Source organism: Aspergillus ibericus (genome assembly GCF_003184845.1).
Source record: "Aspergillus ibericus CBS 121593 unplaced genomic scaffold BO80scaffold_2, whole genome shotgun sequence".
NCBI lineage: Eukaryota > Fungi > Ascomycota > Eurotiomycetes > Eurotiales > Aspergillaceae > Aspergillus > Aspergillus ibericus.
In genome coordinates this window covers 896,529-912,883 of record NW_020292100.1, presented here as the reverse complement: position 1 = coordinate 912,883, position 16,355 = coordinate 896,529, and the positions used below count along the sequence as shown (strand labels likewise).

Below are 16,355 nucleotides of genomic sequence, written 5' to 3'. Positions count from 1 at the left end.
CCATGGGGTCTAGTATATAGGTATGTAGCTGCGTATCGGATTCACCAGCTGGAATGTACTATTTGTTGATACTATTTCGTTAGCAATATCAATATATAAGTAACTCTTCCTCCACTTAGATACCACTCATAGTATCTCTACCATTTCGCTACCGTTATAACACACCCGTACCTTATCCATCTAATATGATTTGTAGGTAAGTGCGAGGCAAGGATTTTATTAGTCTAAACATTGCCACTGATGATGATGATTATCGTGATATCAAGAATAAATATACAAGAGGATCACGCCCTGCTATGAATGTATCCTGCGTAGTAGCCGTGAAGGGAAACACTCCGACAACTTCCATGCAACTACGGAGTTCCATACCATTGCTCTGGTATCGTTCACTAGAATCAAGTATATGCTTTCCTCGGAGTAACTTGAACTGGTGAGATTAAGAACTACTGATGTATCGAGGATACCCGGTCAGCTGCTAAGTCCTCGACAGCAACTGCCATCTATTTTTCGGCCCCAACACCATCCAGATGAATGTATGCCTCAACGCCAACCAAACAATGCCACACGCTGAACTGCAATCAGAAAGAATCAACGCCACCAACCATGACCCCAGACCGTAATCAAAAAGTCGACGACCGGGCCCCGTCAGTCCGCGCCCCGTCAGTCGGTGTCACGCTCTCGCGCACGTAGAGAATCGGCGCCCACACCTTCCAGTGTAGCACGCCCATGTGCGCCAGTCGCATCGAGATCCGCTCGACGTCATAGTGCTGCTGTCCCATGGATGCCGGTGGCTGGTTGCGCTGCGACTCGCAGATCGCCAAGGGGGACATGTTCAGGTACTTTTTCGCCGTCGCAAACGTCGCTCCCAGTAGCCTCTCGCGCAGGGAACCCTGGAAGTACTGGAAGAGGTAGGACTCGTTGGAAAGGTGCCACTCCAGTGCCGTTTCAATCGGCGCAATGACATCGTCCGACACCGATCCGTCCTGGAAGCACGCCGCGCACGCAAAGCGCGCAATCTCCAGCGCAATGCAGCGCACGTTCTTCAGCCACAGCGGCGACCCGCGGGGACACTCTTCGTTCTCTTCCATCAAGGATCCAATCCGCGTGCGGAACGTCGCGTACGTTTGCGCCGGCGCCGAGAGATATCGTTTTTGCGCGTTGACGTACGATTCAAAGATGAACCAGCAGATGTCGAGGCTGATCAGGTTTTGAAGACACGACCGCAGCTGCCACAGCCGGTCCGAATCAAAGACGAACGTTTCGGGGAACCCTTCCGGAGGGTGGAACTGCAGGAGAAAGTCGGAGATCCCGCCAAACAACAAAGAGATCGGCCAGAACCCGTCCACCGGCACTGGCTTCGCCATCTGGCGCAATTCCCGGTCGCGGAGATCCAGATACCACAGTCGCGACGCCTCGACGCGGAAGTTGTCCCTCTCAATTTTGCTTCGGAAATACTCCTGCAGAAACGGAACCGTGTCTTCGATGAGCAGCACCCGGAATGCGCGGATCTGGTGATTGGCAACATCCTAGACTGGTCAGTGACGTCCGGTGACAAAAGCTCTCCAATCCTTACCAGTTTCATCGCCTCCAGAATTGAAAACAGCGTTTGGAGTCCGCCGACAATCTCGAGCGAGTTTTGTGTCTCCGACCCCGACCGGATCTGCTCGACCATGCGATCCGCCCATTCATCGCGCATGGGCGCGCAATGCGTCTTGAGCAGTGCCGCCAGCCAGCGCGCCACTCCGACCATGTCCAGCACTCCCTTCTGTATTTGCTGCATCAGGAGCGTCACTTCCAGGTTTTGCACCACTCCCGGATGATCGCGCTCGGGCACGAGGGTTTTCAGAACGTCTTGCAAGGTTTCGAACATGGCCGGGAGTCGGGGTTCAAAGGTTTGGGGCGGGCGATTCGGCGAGCCATGATCGTCGGTGTCATGCACGGCGCCAAATGCGTAGATGGCAATCTCGACGGCCATGGCCTCCCAGTAATCCGCGGCCTCTTTTCGTTTGCGGCGACCCTTTTCCCCATCCAAGTCGGGTTTGAAGTGCAGATCTCGGTCAAAGTTGGCGTCCATTCGGAGGTTGATGTTGCTCATGATGCAGGGCAGGTCCAGTTCACTCAACGTGCTCTTGGTCACTGGCGGATACCGTTTGGCGGTCAGTAACAGTCGGTGCTGGTTTGCGCTGAGACCCAGGGCCGTGGGGATGTTCATGGCTTGCGGCGAGGGCGCCAGAGCTCGGGCTGCTGCCTGCAGGGAAGGCGAGAGAGTCGGGGCGACCCCGTCATGGTAGGCGAATTGACCAGGTTGGCGTCGCTGGCGCATGTCGGTCGAGTCCGAATGGCTACTGGCATCCCGGTGGTCCAAGGAGTCGTTTTTAGGAGAGTCCTTCGCATGGCCACCTCCATATGCTTCCAGGGGGCATTCAGAATTCTCTTCTTGCTTGCCCGGCGTATTCCGCCGGGCCTCCTTCGTTTTTTGAAGGTCCATCTCCATCGATCAAGTGTAGGCAGCAGCAGCAGCAGCAGCAACAGCAACAGCAACAGTCAAGTGCACTGCGACGATCCAGAATCGTCGGTAGTTCGGAGAATGAACGAGGACCTGGAGACAGCGATTAGATCGTGGGGGTCACGGGCATTTCCTGGGCGATGGACGCAAGGCACGCAGCCCTATACCGAGATCCCTTCCACGGCCCTGCGATCAATCCTTGCCTGCGGTGGACAGGCACCCAGGCGAGGGAGGGAGAAATAGTACGCACTCGAGGTTGGTCAACGACGGCGATCGTCAATGCCGATCATCCAACGGGCAATCGTGGACGCCGGTCAGGTCAAAATAGTGTTTCGATAGTAGTGAGACCCTGGGTGAACCTTTTGGGTCACAGCTGCTTCCCTGTTTTCCCCCCTCGAGTTTAATGCTTTTTTTCTGTCTGCTCCCTACCAAGTGGGAAGGGACGGAAGTCACAGGCAGCAGAGGGATGAAAGGGAGCAGGTCCAATGACTACGCGCGACAGCAGAAAGGCAAGGAAATAGCAAACAATGGCGAGCAACAGCAGTCCAGGCAGCCGACGACGTCCAGAAGCAGCAAATCGGGACGGACCACTTGACAAAGAGACCGGGATGTCAGTGTGTTGATATAGCCAATGACAATGCCATGCGGGTTCGATTTAACGGCGTTCGGGGACAGAGGCAGACGGTAGAAGAACAAGGATTACACGCCCGCAGCAGGCCGACAGACAGACCGACGAGAAGGGGAAGAAAGAAGAGAAAGCGAGCTCTGTGCGGCGGCGATATGGTGGTAGAAGTCGGCCAACATGGATCGACTAGTCAGAGGCACGACTGCCTTTTGCAGGACCGCTGGGAAAAGTGAGGCTGATCTAATCTAGACGCTTGCAGCAAGCTACGAACTTTCCGGGGCGTGTTTCGCACCTGGGAACGGGCGCCGACAAGAAAGGAATATTGGAAACGTTTAAGCAATAAGAACCGCTGGGTGGCCGCTGGTCCAGCGATCCCCTCGTCACATAGTGGATGACGTGGGATGCCTCGGGGGGATGGTCGCTTGCAACTTGCCAGGAAGTGGGTAAAGAGCAGGACTGATCATGATCCTGATCCATTCCTTAACGGCCGCGCGAGGGCGCGAGGAAAAGTCAAATCTCACGCCCCCCGACAATCCCTGACTGCGTCCCCCCTCCCTCCGCCCCAGCAGCATTCCTCCAACGACGGGGGGCCGGTATCGTGTGCGATCTCAAGGTCCGGGCGTGTGCCGGTGCCACTGCTGGTACCCGGACATGGTGCCAGAGCCAATGTGATAGGGAGGGATGCCCTCCAGGCTCCCACGTCCTCCAGTCTCCAGTTTCAACAGCCCGGCCACGACGCCACCCTTCAATGCTGGGTGTCGGGTTCTATTCGGCCAGGAGCAAAGTGGGAGATCATCGAAAAAGAAAAACCATAATTTAGGTGGGTGTGCAGGAGCCGGACACAAGCACGGAGTATACATGCGCCCTCCGTCCATCGAGGGCATTCGGTGTATTCCCACTGAATCCTGTGCAGATGGACGATGCAGCCTGCCGTCCCCGGTGTTCAGATCAGTTGGGACGACGGATCCATCTTGTCCCGGCTTTGTCCAGGTATATTGCTTTTGGGCTTGGGTGTTTTTTTTGGTTTTTTTTTTTTTTTTTTTTTTTGTCTTTCTTTTCTTTTTCCCTTTCTTGCTGGGTGGGTTTTGGAGGAAAAACCGGGCAAGCAGGGGGCACCAGGGGACATCAATAGCATCCGGGCATTCCAGCCCTTCATGCATTCAAAAGTTCCCCCCTGGAACTGCCTTCGTCATCGTTGACATACTGAAGAAGCTCGGGATATAACCCGGTCACATCATCCATGTTTTCCGATCAGATCATTCTTCTCCTTTGACTTTCTTGGTATATCCCCCAAACCGGAAAAGAGTCCGTCAACGGCTCTCTCATACCATCCAGGCTGGCCTCGTGTGGTGACTTTGTGGATGGTCGTCTAGTCGCCTGTACCCTGTCAGGTACCAATTAATTGTCCCTGTGGCCTGCGCCTTCAGCCCCTACAGGATGCTTCCCGTCGGTTTGTTTGCGATCGAAACACTGGCTCATGCTTCATCGAAACCTTAAAAGTCCAGCATAGGACTCATCATCTACTCCGTTCGATCGCATGTAGGATTGACGGTGATAGTCTTCGGCTGGATTCCGTTTTGGTCCACCGACATTTCCAAGCCGCGATCCAGTCCTGGTCGGTGACCGCCGACGGAAGATTGCGCTACAAGACCCCTATTCTTCACCACCACCACCACCACCACCGCCGCCGCCGCCGTCCTCCGTTGTAGCGGCAACAGCGTGGGAGAAAGGCCAGAACCCGTGACCAGGTATCGTCCATCCCGACCATGGATTGGTTCCTTTTCGAGGTGGGACATGGGGATGTTTTCCCGATCCACCCGCCCTAACAGAGCAGATTGATAGAGAAAACCCACCAAGAGTCTCGGTCAGAGTGGATCACACGCGTGGTGGCATCGGTAGACCAACCCGAGTCAGCGACAGCCCTGGTCCCCCAGTTCTTAACCACAATATCAGAATCCGGCCGGCTTCCCCCTGCCAGTGGGTTCAAGGAGGTATGGATTATTGACTGACTCCGACCGCTCCGTCAGGAGCAACCTATCGATCGGCATCGTAAGATTATTATTTAAGCTCGGAGTCTCCTGGCGAGTGGAATCTTAAAAGGTCCCAAGGGTGGATCCCAGGGAGGTGCCTGGCGACGAAAACGGAGGGGAAGCAGACAATGTGGCTGGATCATATCCAAGGCCGCGCGCGAATAAAGGGGCTTCACTGCTGGACTCTGGCGTGCGCTTGGCGCCTCACTTTGGTAGCGCACCGATCACAACGATTAGATACTCCACGCGCACTCGCCTCATTCTTCCGGACCGGGTCGGAGCAGCAGCAATTGGAAAGCCAAGGCTGTTTGCAAGCCCGCTGGTATAAAGAGCGGTGTTGGGGGCAGACCCAGTTCGTCTGGGCCTGCTGCAGGCGACACACAAGATGTATGCCGAACGGTGCCATCATTGGTTCCGTGCCTAGTTTTTCTACTGAGGCGGGGGGCGAAGCCACTTTCTCTCCGGCTGGTCAGCCTGACAAGGACACAGCCGTCAGGGCGGGAGGAATGATGTTATTCTTCTGGCCTCACGACACCGACTTTTCGTTGATGATCGGAGGTGATGCTTTAGCCGACACGGGCCAGACTGACAGGCAGCCGCGAAAGAAGCTGAGGCCAAAGATGAGAGGATACCATCCATCCCGTGACAGCACCACTGGCCCTAGCCCTGTGCCCCGTGCCCTATGCAGTCTGCAGTACATCTGTCACCACGGACATACCTACCACCTATAGCTCTCCACGGCGCCAGCATAGATCTCAGGTATAACTGACAGGAAGTATCTTCCATCGGTCCGGGAACAATATCCGGCATATGACCATAGGGTAAAAGGCCATTCCTTCGGCGTCTGTATATGCGATGACAGAATCCATTAGTTGCTTGCTTCGACGCCTGCTCCATTTGTACTAACGGATAGATCTTGCCATGCTGATCCTTCACTACTCTGTAGATTCGCACTTCATTTTCCTCAGATGTCCTCAGATGTTTCATTGAATTCTTGAGCCCTCGATCCTAAAGTACTTATTCTGCCGCATGCTCTTGATTCCCATTCAGCCAGACCGGACGATTCCATTTGTCACTCATTATATAGAGCACTTAGTCCAGTTTTTCTACATATCCAAGTATAGTAGGCACTACAACCGATGACTACTCTAGCAATATGGCTTAACAGCAGTCCAGTTCCACTTTGATACCACTGATGAAAGGCAAAGTCTCTTTTCAAACCGTCATTCAATAGCTGCATCATCCCATCCATCCATCCATCCATCCACTCAATGTCACTCCCCAGACGATACTCTCCACCATCACCACACCAACACCCAGGTCATCTGCCCAAGATCTCCGACCCCTCTCCCATCAAATTCCAACTTAACCAAACATACTGCATACCCATTCATCTACATTCCAAACCCCACCTTCTGCACCAGATCTTGTGCAACCCAAGGCCCCCCTCCCCTACCTCCTCAGCAACAGCCACAGCAACACCAGCAGCAGTAAGCAAAAAAAAAAAAAAACGCATCACGTATGTACTATGTACAACACACCACGACCCGTCCCACCGTCTAGCCCTCACCCGCCCCACCTCCTCTCTTAACCCCCTGCCACATTGGTATTTCAACCGTATTCAACGACAGTTTCTCAAGTCACACCAAATCCGCCCGCTTGCTGGCCGCCCTTCCATCCCCGGATGATGGGCGTAATTGGAATTTAGCCTTGGGATGGTAGGTATGGGGCTTGGTTCGTTATTCTATCTCCAACTTAGCTTAACATGACATGACATGACATGGGCGGTTCCTTTTCTGCTGTATGTGTGATAGAACGGAGTGCTCAGCTTGTAGAGATATGTAGGTTGTGGATTGGAGGGGTAGATTTATCTCACTAGATTCTACAGAGGAATATGTGTGGGGGTGTGTATATGTACATGTCTGGATAGTTCTGTTCAGTCTGCGTACTTGGTCTCTTGTTAAATAACAGAACAGAATATACCCCACACCTCGATCCCCCCACGTTGAAAGAATGAATGTACTCAAGCGGGCTGGTTGGTTAGTTGGCCCGAGCAAATACACCGAGTCCGTACTAACAGACACACAGATAGACAAAACTCCCAATTATACAACTGTGATGGATAGACAGGACGGAGTACCAGTAAGTACCAGCAGCATGACTCACGATAAGCTCCAAATGTAAATGTATTCCGGATGTGGCGACGTGCAGGAGATTTTTTGTTTGCTTGGGATATAGGGATGGACTGTATGTACTGGGTGGGGGTTGGGGGGGGGGGGGAGATGTTTGCTATATGCATGATATTGCCGGGTGTTGCGTCTCCTTGTTGATTTGCTTCGCTTTGCTTTGCTTGCTTCACTAAGCGAGCGACCACACAAGCAAAGGAATTGAATATACCGTAAGTAGTATCGGTATCACTGGTGCTGTTTTCCGGCTACTCCATTACATGGGATTTAGAATGCTGTATCTGGTATTGTCATCATCATTAATTGACACGCTATGCAAGGTTCCTGAGAGATAAGACCCGTACGCCGTCCGTCGCAAATCAAACCCAATCGAGTCCTTTTTATCCCCGACTCCCTGCGTTCCGAGTGCAAAATGGAGGCGGGCCTGAGAAACGAGAAATCGAACGAAAGAAAGAAACAACAAGGTTGAAGACCAACAACATAGATCGAAAGATGCGGATAGGCACGCAAAGTCACGGCTGGGATAGGCGGACTGCCGAAAGCCGTCCGGCGTTGGTTGGATCTCCAATATATCATAGGACTGCGTGGCCCCAGGCCCAGCATCCAAATTGGAGTAGCCATACCTCGCAGCAGACAATAGCACAATGTATGGAAAAACCCCATGCAACACATACTCCAGAAGAAGCGCCTCTTTTGAGGAGGCAAAGTTGGTGGCTACCACCTCACCGTCTGAAGAACGGTGCCTGATTGGGCATCGAGAGCAACGAGTCAGCTCTCTGAAATACATCGCCTTCGAAGAATTTGTCACTGTACGCACTCGCGGGGGTAGATGGCACCGTCGCCTGCGCCGCTGGTCCAAGGGCAGCACTCAGCGGTGTCGCAGGGAGATGGATCGATTGTGGGGATGCACTGGAGTTGATATGAAAGCTGCTCGAATTCGACACGGACGTCTGGTGCTGCAAATGCTGGGATTGCAACGGTGGCCCGTAGATGTTGGCCGGTGCGTTGCCGGGGGCCATATCTGCAAGATAAGACCACGGCGAAGCATCGATCAACCGACCAGCTTCCCGGCTGGCCCTCTGCACGGGACGAAGGATCACAATGAGGTCACCGGGAAGAAGCTGCATACCTCGAACTTCCCGCATGTCGGTAACGAGGTCGACAAAGGACTGCATGAACGCCTTGCAAAGTTGCCAGAACTCCCGCTGGTTCCGCATTCCGCCGCCGGGCTCCTTCACCTTCATGTTGGAGAGACGAAGCCCCAGCGCCTCGGAGACTTCCAAGCACACTCGACACCGGCGAATCAGGTTGTTCCATAGCATCAAGATGCCTTCCGTTTCGTGTTCTTGCTCCGCTACCTCATGGCATCGCACCAGCTGACGGCGCGCCAAAGGCAGCGCTTGGAGGGCGGCGGTGTAGGCGGAGGTAAGCTGGTAGAAAATCTTTTCAAAAATGCGCTCCTCTTCAATTTCATCCAGGCCCGTCAAAGGATTGATCCGAGGGACAACGGCGCTGGGCATTGGGGGGAAGGACTCGCCTGAACGAGGAGTTGCGAGAGAGGACGGCACCGAGGTATTGATATGATTAGACCGGCTGCTCGACCGGCTCCGGGCGCCAAAGCTAAAAGGCGTTGGAGCAAACCCAGGCGAGCTGACGGCAGATTGGTAGTTCTGGGCCGCCTGGAAAGGCCCCGTCGTAGTGATCTGGGGGTGCTGGATTGTGGTGTCGCTTCGGTACCGACGCGTCGACAAAGATGGCGCTCTCCCCCGTGTTGGAGTGACGGTGGGCCCCAGGAATCGGTCCGAACCAGCAGACTCTTTGATTTCCGGTATAGGCGGCTTCGCCACAGAAGGCCGCTTGCGAGCTTGGAGGGGAACGCGCAAGCTCGCACAGGCGTTGCGCAGTTCAACCACGCTGCCAAATATCATAAGCATCAAGGAACGCAGGTAGCGGGGGTCGCCGTTGGTGACGATCTTGTCGATGCTGTTACGCAGTTGGGTTCCCACATGGGTGTACGCGATGATGCATGTTTCACATTCCCGTTTGACAGCCTCATTCGATGTTCGCACGGCGTCCACATCACCGGAGCGACTATGCTCCGCATTTTCAATGGCCTCATTCAGTCGCTCAACGTGGGTAGAGGCATTGTAGAAGACGATCTCGAGACTGTTCCGCCGAGCATCATCGCGTTTGATCACATTGATCAGGGAATACACATTCGATTGGACCTGGAAAAGGGCGAACAGAATCCCCTTGGCACACTCAATGATCGGCTCTGCTCTTTCTCGTTCGCCCTTATGTTCCGGGAGACTCGACATCCGATTCACAAAGCCATCCTTTAAGCGCCTGCGTTCCCTCGGGCTACTGGGACTGGAGGAGTTGCTGTTACACACGGCTGCAATGGGCCTCGTGCGCAGAATCGAGCCGTAACTGAGACCCCGTAGATGACTGTTCCGGTACGGTCGCGTCTCGTCCAGCGTCCCTAAATCGGTATTCTTCCGAATGACCCCCATCCGTTTGTTGCGCGCCGCGAGCGAGGCCTGGATGATCCCTTCGCTGTTGCTCCGGTTGCGTTCATTGACTCCAGCGATAGGCCGGGCCCCGGGCCGTGGGAGAAAGCCGCTGTGAAAGACCGAGTGCTGCCCCGAAGCGATGCGGTAGTGAGATTTGAGAGGAATCGGCGGGGGTCGAGACAGTGACGGTGACTTGGGATCCGAAGAGATGTCACCGGTGCTTGGGATGACAGGAAACCGACTGCTCACTCCGCGTTTGACGGGCTTAGGCGTGTCCAACATGCCCTCGCTGGAAAGCCAGTGTGAGCTGGTGACATCTGGATGAGGGTCAAGTCCGTACCTGATCTCGTGCCTCTCGCTTTCCAGAGCCGTAACGGGCTGTTTGGTCTTCAAGAACCTCTTGAGTTCGGCAGTGACCGCGACTTCTTTCTCATTGTCTGTCATGGTCGAGGGGGCAAATTCTGTCTCAGAGGTCTCGAGAAGCCGTCGCAGGGGGCCCCGCAAGGGGTTGCCGGCGACTTTGAGAATTTGAAGTTTATTCATGTCGGAGATCCCTAGAGGCAAATCGTCAAGGCGGTTTTGCATCACCGATAAAACCCGGAGAGAGGACAGTTTCTTGATTTCTTCCGGAAGGTGGCTGATCTTATTGCGACTGATGTCTAATATCTCAAGAAGCGGCAACTTGTATACCTACATGTAGAGTCAGAGATTACGAACTACCACATAGGCTGGTTGAGTACGTAACACTCACCCCTTTGGGGAATTCTCGAAAACTATTTGCCCGAATATTGAGATAACGAAGATGGGAGCATTCGGCAAATCGGTAGGGGATATGGAAAAGATGGTTGTTCGATAGAGAAAGCCTGTCGGCCGTTAGTTGTCTGGATGCAATAGTCATGGCGATCATAGATGAAGCCATTAGGTCCTACACACCTTTCCACTTCATCCTTGATGGTGTCCACTACCGCCTCGGGTATGCGGACAATGTTGGAGTGGCCCAAATCGATGGTCAACTTGGGTTTCACCACATCGCTGACTGCCTCGCTGCCAGCCAAAGAGCGTTTGGTCTCTTGGATCCCATTCTCCACGGCACGACGTGCCAATTCAATCGTTTCATCCGGTGACAAAAGACGGGGACCCGTCTGATGTTTGCCGAGGCTACTGCTGCGCCCATCCCCGGCAGACCCATTTACTAGTGTCATCTCATCTTCGCTTTTGGTCGCTCCATCGTTGTTAGAGGAAGAGGAGGAGGAAAGTATGTTGTGTTCCGGAGTTCGTCTGTTCACATCATCCTCGTCCACGTCACTGCGGTACGAGCGAGGCATCCTGATGGCGTCCTCCGGGCGGATCATTGTGGACAGCATGGCTGAGGATATTGAAAAGGAGGGAGCCAACCAGTTGACTTCGGTTAACTCCTAATGGAGTCGAAATTCGAACAGTTGATCAGTTAATCAGAGGGTCACCGAGACATGCATTGAAACCGGAACGAAGCATGATCAACAGGCGCTGCAATAGCGGCGGAACCGTCAAGACCGAAGGAGGTGAGATGCCATGCAGAAGTGAAATGGGTGTAGAGTTGACTCCAGGTTCAACGGCGGCGCGAGGCTGGCCAGAGCGCTTCCGTTGGGCTTCAAACGGACGAGGACCCGCTCGGGTTTGAAGGAGGAATCGGAGGTAGGGAGGGACCGTAGGATGAGCTTTTGCGCGATCGCTGGTTGAGCTGTCGAATTGACAGGTTGTATCAGAGGGCTCAATCACCCAGTCGGTTGTCCTCGGTGCCAAAAGATGGGGGAGGGTGAGCAGTGAAACGCGAAGAGGTGCAGCTGTCAGATGAGAGCCACCGCCCGACCGATCATCCAAGCATGCAGGAGGAATGACCTTCAGACTGTGAAAACTCCCGCTGCCAAGGAGGTAGACGCCGATGCCAATGGCCAGGATAATCTGCAGTCTCTTGCAGGCCGAACAAGCCGATTGACAAGCAAGTCAGGATGGATGAAGAACTGCCGTCGCTAACTTTCTGGGGGTGCCGGGCGCGATAAGTCCGCCCCGATGATTGGCCCAGGGGACATCCGGCAAACACACCTGAAACACCACTATTGTTTGAGGTTCGCAGGCTCACGAACTGCCCGGTGACCTTGTAGAAATGTTCTCACAGTTTCAGAGGTGGGATGCAGAGCTACAGCTGCACTTGGCTAGTCAGCATAGCGGATGCTAACATAGTAACAAATCTATACATATGACCCAAGGATCTTATTCACAACCAGGATATAAAGAAACACAGAACAAACAACAGAGAGCAACCCAAGAAGAAAATGAAGACAATCCAGTAGTGTACATAAGCCATAAGAGAGTCTGGCAAAGCCCCTCTCTTCCGGGGTTGACTATACTAAACTCCTAACAAGGACAGCTGCCCCGGGTTCACGCTGCTTGTCCAGCCTTGTCCACGACACCATCTTCCAAGGCTTGTTCTGGTTCCTCAGCAGCAGCAGCAGCCTGGACTTCCGGATTCCCAAGGAATGCAGCCAATCTCTGGTCTGAAAGTTGGGCTTCTGTCTTGGCCCACTGTTTCCAACGCTCATACTCCCGGTTCTCGAGCTCCATACCGATTTCTAGGCGTGTCGGTCCGAACACCGCACCAGTAGCTTCGGCCTCTTCGGCAGCAACACGTCGCTCAATGTCTTCCTGTAGACGGAGGCGGTAAAACTCGCGGCGTGCAATATCATAGGCGGCGCTCTTGGTCATATCGGGGACATTATTAAGGAGCCAGAGCTGTCGCTGAACAACACTATTCGGCAGAAGCCAAGAACGTTAGCATCATCGGACTAGATGCGAGCCCCTCCCGCCTTGAAGAAGAACATAAGACGTACCTCTCACCATCCAGACTCTTTCCCGGTTGCTGGAGCCGGCTCCAGTTATATCTTTCAAAATCCTTGCCGGACTTTTCGACGAGGATTCGGGGTCGTGCCAATTCCCAGGGGTGGTCGCGGAAGAATTCCTTGCGCAGCTGATCTTCCTCGTACTTGATTTCAACAGGCATGAACATGCGGCTTGCCTTCTTCGGCTTGACGCGTTTCTCCTGGACTTCGAAGACGGCCTGCGGCTTCGATGCACCGGGGATGGTTTTCAGACGCTGGCGAACCAGTTGGTGTTGTTGGGGCTGATTCCGCACAAGAACCTGGGCCGGAGGGACGTCGTGCATTACATCCAGCCAGCGGGGGGGATCTGTAACAGCACTACGCTTTGAAGCGAGCTGCTCTGCCACAGCGAGTTTGCGAACCCGGAGGGCCGCGAGGTTATATCTGCCCATCGTGAGAGCCGGTGCAGAATCTGCGAATAACAAGCAGGCAGTCGGAGAGCAGCACCGACAGGATCAATTGGCCGGGGATCGCGGGGGGTCCGTGGCAGGCTTTGGGCGGTTCAAGTGGTGGTTCGGGATCCAGATGATATGAGCGCAGGGTGCAAAAAAGAGGATTGGCAATGCGCGCCTCCGATTGGCCCGCCGGCGGCTCCGCCCGGTGCAAAGCCAGAGACAAGCCCAGCGAAAGCCCATAATAATAATTTGACCCGGAGCTCACCTCGCTGTCTACTCCCTCACCTAGCATCCCTCTGCCCACTGGGATTCCTCCAGGCCACTCGTGCTCCCCCTGCCTTCTTCCTGACTTACGGCCAGCCGCGCTTGAAAAGCAGCCGGCTCCGTCCTCAGTTAAACTGCTCGAGTTTTCCTCGGGACATGCAGGGCTGATCCAATGCCACGATGTCTGCCATCTCATGCCTCCTCCCAATAGGTACCAGAGCTCACCCGACCTGCGACTACCCCCCTCGCAGCAGTTGGATACGAGCCTTCCCGCCCGCTACGCTTCGATGTCAACCCCCGACTCGTTCTCCTACAATGCCTCTATCAGACGACTCGGTTCCAGGCGTGCTCGCCCTACCGCGGCGTCGTTAGCAGACCTTTTCGTCGGCTCCTTGGTCATGGCAGGGTACTGCCATGAACACGCCCCTCGCGCCAGGCGGCTGTCTACAATTCCCATGAATAATCCAGGGGGCAACGTGGTTAGATGGCAGGACCGGCGTTTGGCACACCGCAGGCAATTGTCGTCAAAACATCGTCTTGATTGTCTAGGCGCATCAGCGGGGGCGCTGCATCATTCAAGTGCACAACGAATGATTAATTCCGGGGTTGCATTGAGAGTGGAAGATGATGATGGCCAAGAGAGCCGTTTTGCGAACAGCCCGTCCAAGCGCCCTTCATTCGACAAGCGTTACCAAGGCACGAATACGAATTCAACGTTACAACACCAAAATGCTGGGTTGCAGGAAACATCTCTGGAAACATCTAGCAGACAGATACCAACGGCAGATACGAACCCAACCAGCGCAGATAGCTCTACTGCGAGCCTCAGCACCCCTGAAGGTGAGGGAATGAGCAAGCCAGAGAAATATCGTCACTACAGGAGAACGAGTCCAACCAAGAAGACATACATATCAACCTCGCACGTATACCGAGCTGCCTTTGGTGATTCACTCAACTGGAAACAGGCAGTTGATCTTGTCGCTCATGAGGCACCAAAGGCGTTGCCCGCTATTGATGCCTCCCAGAAGAAGGTGGACAACTCGCGCGATGCCTTGGAGTACCGTTCCGTCGAGATCTTTTTGGACGCTATGTGGGACGAAAAGATCTCCAACCATTATGTCTTTCGACTCTACCGAGATCTTCCTGCCCCCGGAGTTGCGTACTTGTCCAAGAGCTCTCGGGGGGCTCTCTTACGTCGATTCGCCGATCCTCCGCATCGCCGTTGGGTCGATTCTCGGCGCTATCTTGCGTTGGTGGATGATATGGTTGCTGCAAAGCTGCCCATGTCCCTCTCACTGTGGAGTTCCGCTATACATCTTGCAGGCCGGGCATCAGGCAAGGTTCGCCAGCGAGATTTGGTCAAGGCGATTGGTATCTGGCAGCAAATGGAACATTTGGGAGGTATCAAATCCGATGGCGTTGTATTCACCATCCTCTTCGATATTGCCATCAAAGCGAGCCAGTTCACTGTTGCGGAACGACTATTGGAAGAAATGAAGAAGCGTAATATCCAGTTCCGTCGCTTCGGGAAGGTCTCGCAGCTGTATTATTGTGGCATGCAAGGGGATGTTGCTGGCATCCAGCAGGCGTTCGAAGAATTTGTGTCGAGTGGTGAGATTGTTGACACGGTCGTCATGAATTGCCTAATGGCGTCCTTCATTCGCGCGGGGGATGTGGAAACAGCACAGCAGATTTATGCGCAAATGATGGAGGCTCAGGCTACCTTGCAGCAAGCAGGCGACCAGAGTCTCGGGTCGCAACATCCAGGAAGTCCCAATCTTGTGTCAGAGATGAACCTATATCGAAGCCGAGTCAGAAAGTTAGGTCGGGTTCTGCAAGAATCCACATCACTCCAAGGCATCCTGCCTGACCACCATCGGGCCCTTCAAAATTCAGTTCGGGCGATTCCTGACACGCGGACGTTTCATATACTTCTCTCGTTGCACGCCCACAAAACGGCCGATATACATGCATTTATGTCTGTTCTTGCAGACATGGAGAAAGTATTTGTGGTGCCCCCGCGTGGTATGATCTACCTTTTACTTTTCGATGGGTTCGCCCGAAACGGGCGCCACCGCAAGGGCTGGACGGCCGAACGGTTGCAAGTGACATGGAAAGCCTATCTACGTGCTCTCTATGAGTCAAGGGGGCGACTCACTGAAATGTACCGCAGTCATCAAGGGAAGCCGGTTGCGGAGAATGCGTCACACGGTGGCCCCGTCGCTCTCGACGTAGGCTGGCCTTCTATCTCGCGAAAGCCAAGCGGCCTATATACACCATTGCCCTTGGCTGGCACCGCTACCAAGGGGTCTGGTGATGTTCGAAATCAGGAACAGCAAGTCATGGAGCCGTCGGACGAGGATATCGATATTGACGAATTGTTCAAACAGCAAGCTCAGAACCCACAGCCTGAGCCGCAAGCGTCGGAAGAGAATGAGCGTCGGATCGAGAATGGCGTATTTCTCGGTCGCCGGATGATCATCATCATTCTCCGGGCATTTGGCGCTTGCTGTGGACCGGACGAGCTCACGAGGGTCTGGCTGCAGATCGAACGGATCTGGCAGCCCGAGAAGCGCAAGGCGCTGGACGTCCTGGCTGTCAAGGAGGAACTAGAGAGGCAGATGAATAGACTCCAAGGGCGTTACTAAATAAAGGGGACTAGGAATGGGACGGGGATGCATGTATAGTATTATAGACCTGTTATATATACCCTCAGGCGCAGCCTGATTACGGTGTTTCCAACGGCACCCTCGGCGGATGCCGCTTGTTTTCCTGTACAGTGGACAAGCTCATGTGTTTTTACTATTACTTTAGTTTCTGAAATCACTTAAAATGCATACATTTCCAACTCTCCCTGGTAAACTGTCTACTAAATTCACGAATAGCCTGCCTTCCCAATTGGGACTATCAGTGTCACGTGG

The 16,355-nt window shown here is 54.0% G+C and overlaps 4 protein-coding genes across 4 annotated transcripts; 1 reads left to right on the top strand and 3 right to left on the bottom strand.

Annotated features, from left to right (window-relative positions):
* Window positions 1–620: 620 nt before the first annotated feature.
* On the bottom strand, window positions 621–2,494 carry BO80DRAFT_344719 (TCP11 family protein; the record flags this gene model as incomplete). The annotated part of the gene is made up of 2 exons (XM_025715289.1): window positions 621–1,526; window positions 1,574–2,494. 2 exons carry the CDS (start codon window positions 2,492–2,494, stop codon window positions 621–623), a joined length of 1,827 nt encoding a protein of 608 aa, XP_025580147.1.
* A 5,575-nt stretch (window positions 2,495–8,069) lies between these two features.
* BO80DRAFT_430982 (putative cell morphogenesis protein Sog2) lies at window positions 8,070–11,212 on the bottom strand (the record flags this gene model as incomplete). The annotated part of the gene is made up of 3 exons (XM_025720722.1): window positions 8,070–10,550; window positions 10,612–10,723; window positions 10,794–11,212. The coding sequence occupies 3 exons, from the start codon at window positions 11,210–11,212 to the stop codon at window positions 8,070–8,072; spliced, it is 3,012 nt and encodes a 1,003-aa protein (XP_025580146.1).
* Window positions 11,213–12,042: 830 nt separating this feature from the next.
* rsm25 (mitochondrial 37S ribosomal protein mS23) lies at window positions 12,043–13,301 on the bottom strand. The gene is made up of 2 exons (XM_025718504.1): window positions 12,728–13,301; window positions 12,043–12,645 (listed from the first exon to the last, which is right to left on the bottom strand). The coding sequence occupies exons 1-2, from the start codon at window positions 13,165–13,167 to the stop codon at window positions 12,279–12,281; spliced, it is 807 nt and encodes a 268-aa protein (XP_025580145.1). The 5' UTR covers window positions 13,168–13,301; the 3' UTR covers window positions 12,043–12,278.
* Window positions 13,302–13,435: 134 nt separating this feature from the next.
* Window positions 13,436–16,270, top strand: BO80DRAFT_498726 (pentatricopeptide repeat protein). Its single transcript, XM_025724146.1, has one exon. It carries the CDS (start codon window positions 13,629–13,631, stop codon window positions 16,080–16,082), a length of 2,454 nt encoding a protein of 817 aa, XP_025580144.1. The 5' UTR covers window positions 13,436–13,628; the 3' UTR covers window positions 16,083–16,270.
* The last annotated feature ends 85 nt before the right edge of the window (window positions 16,271–16,355 follow it).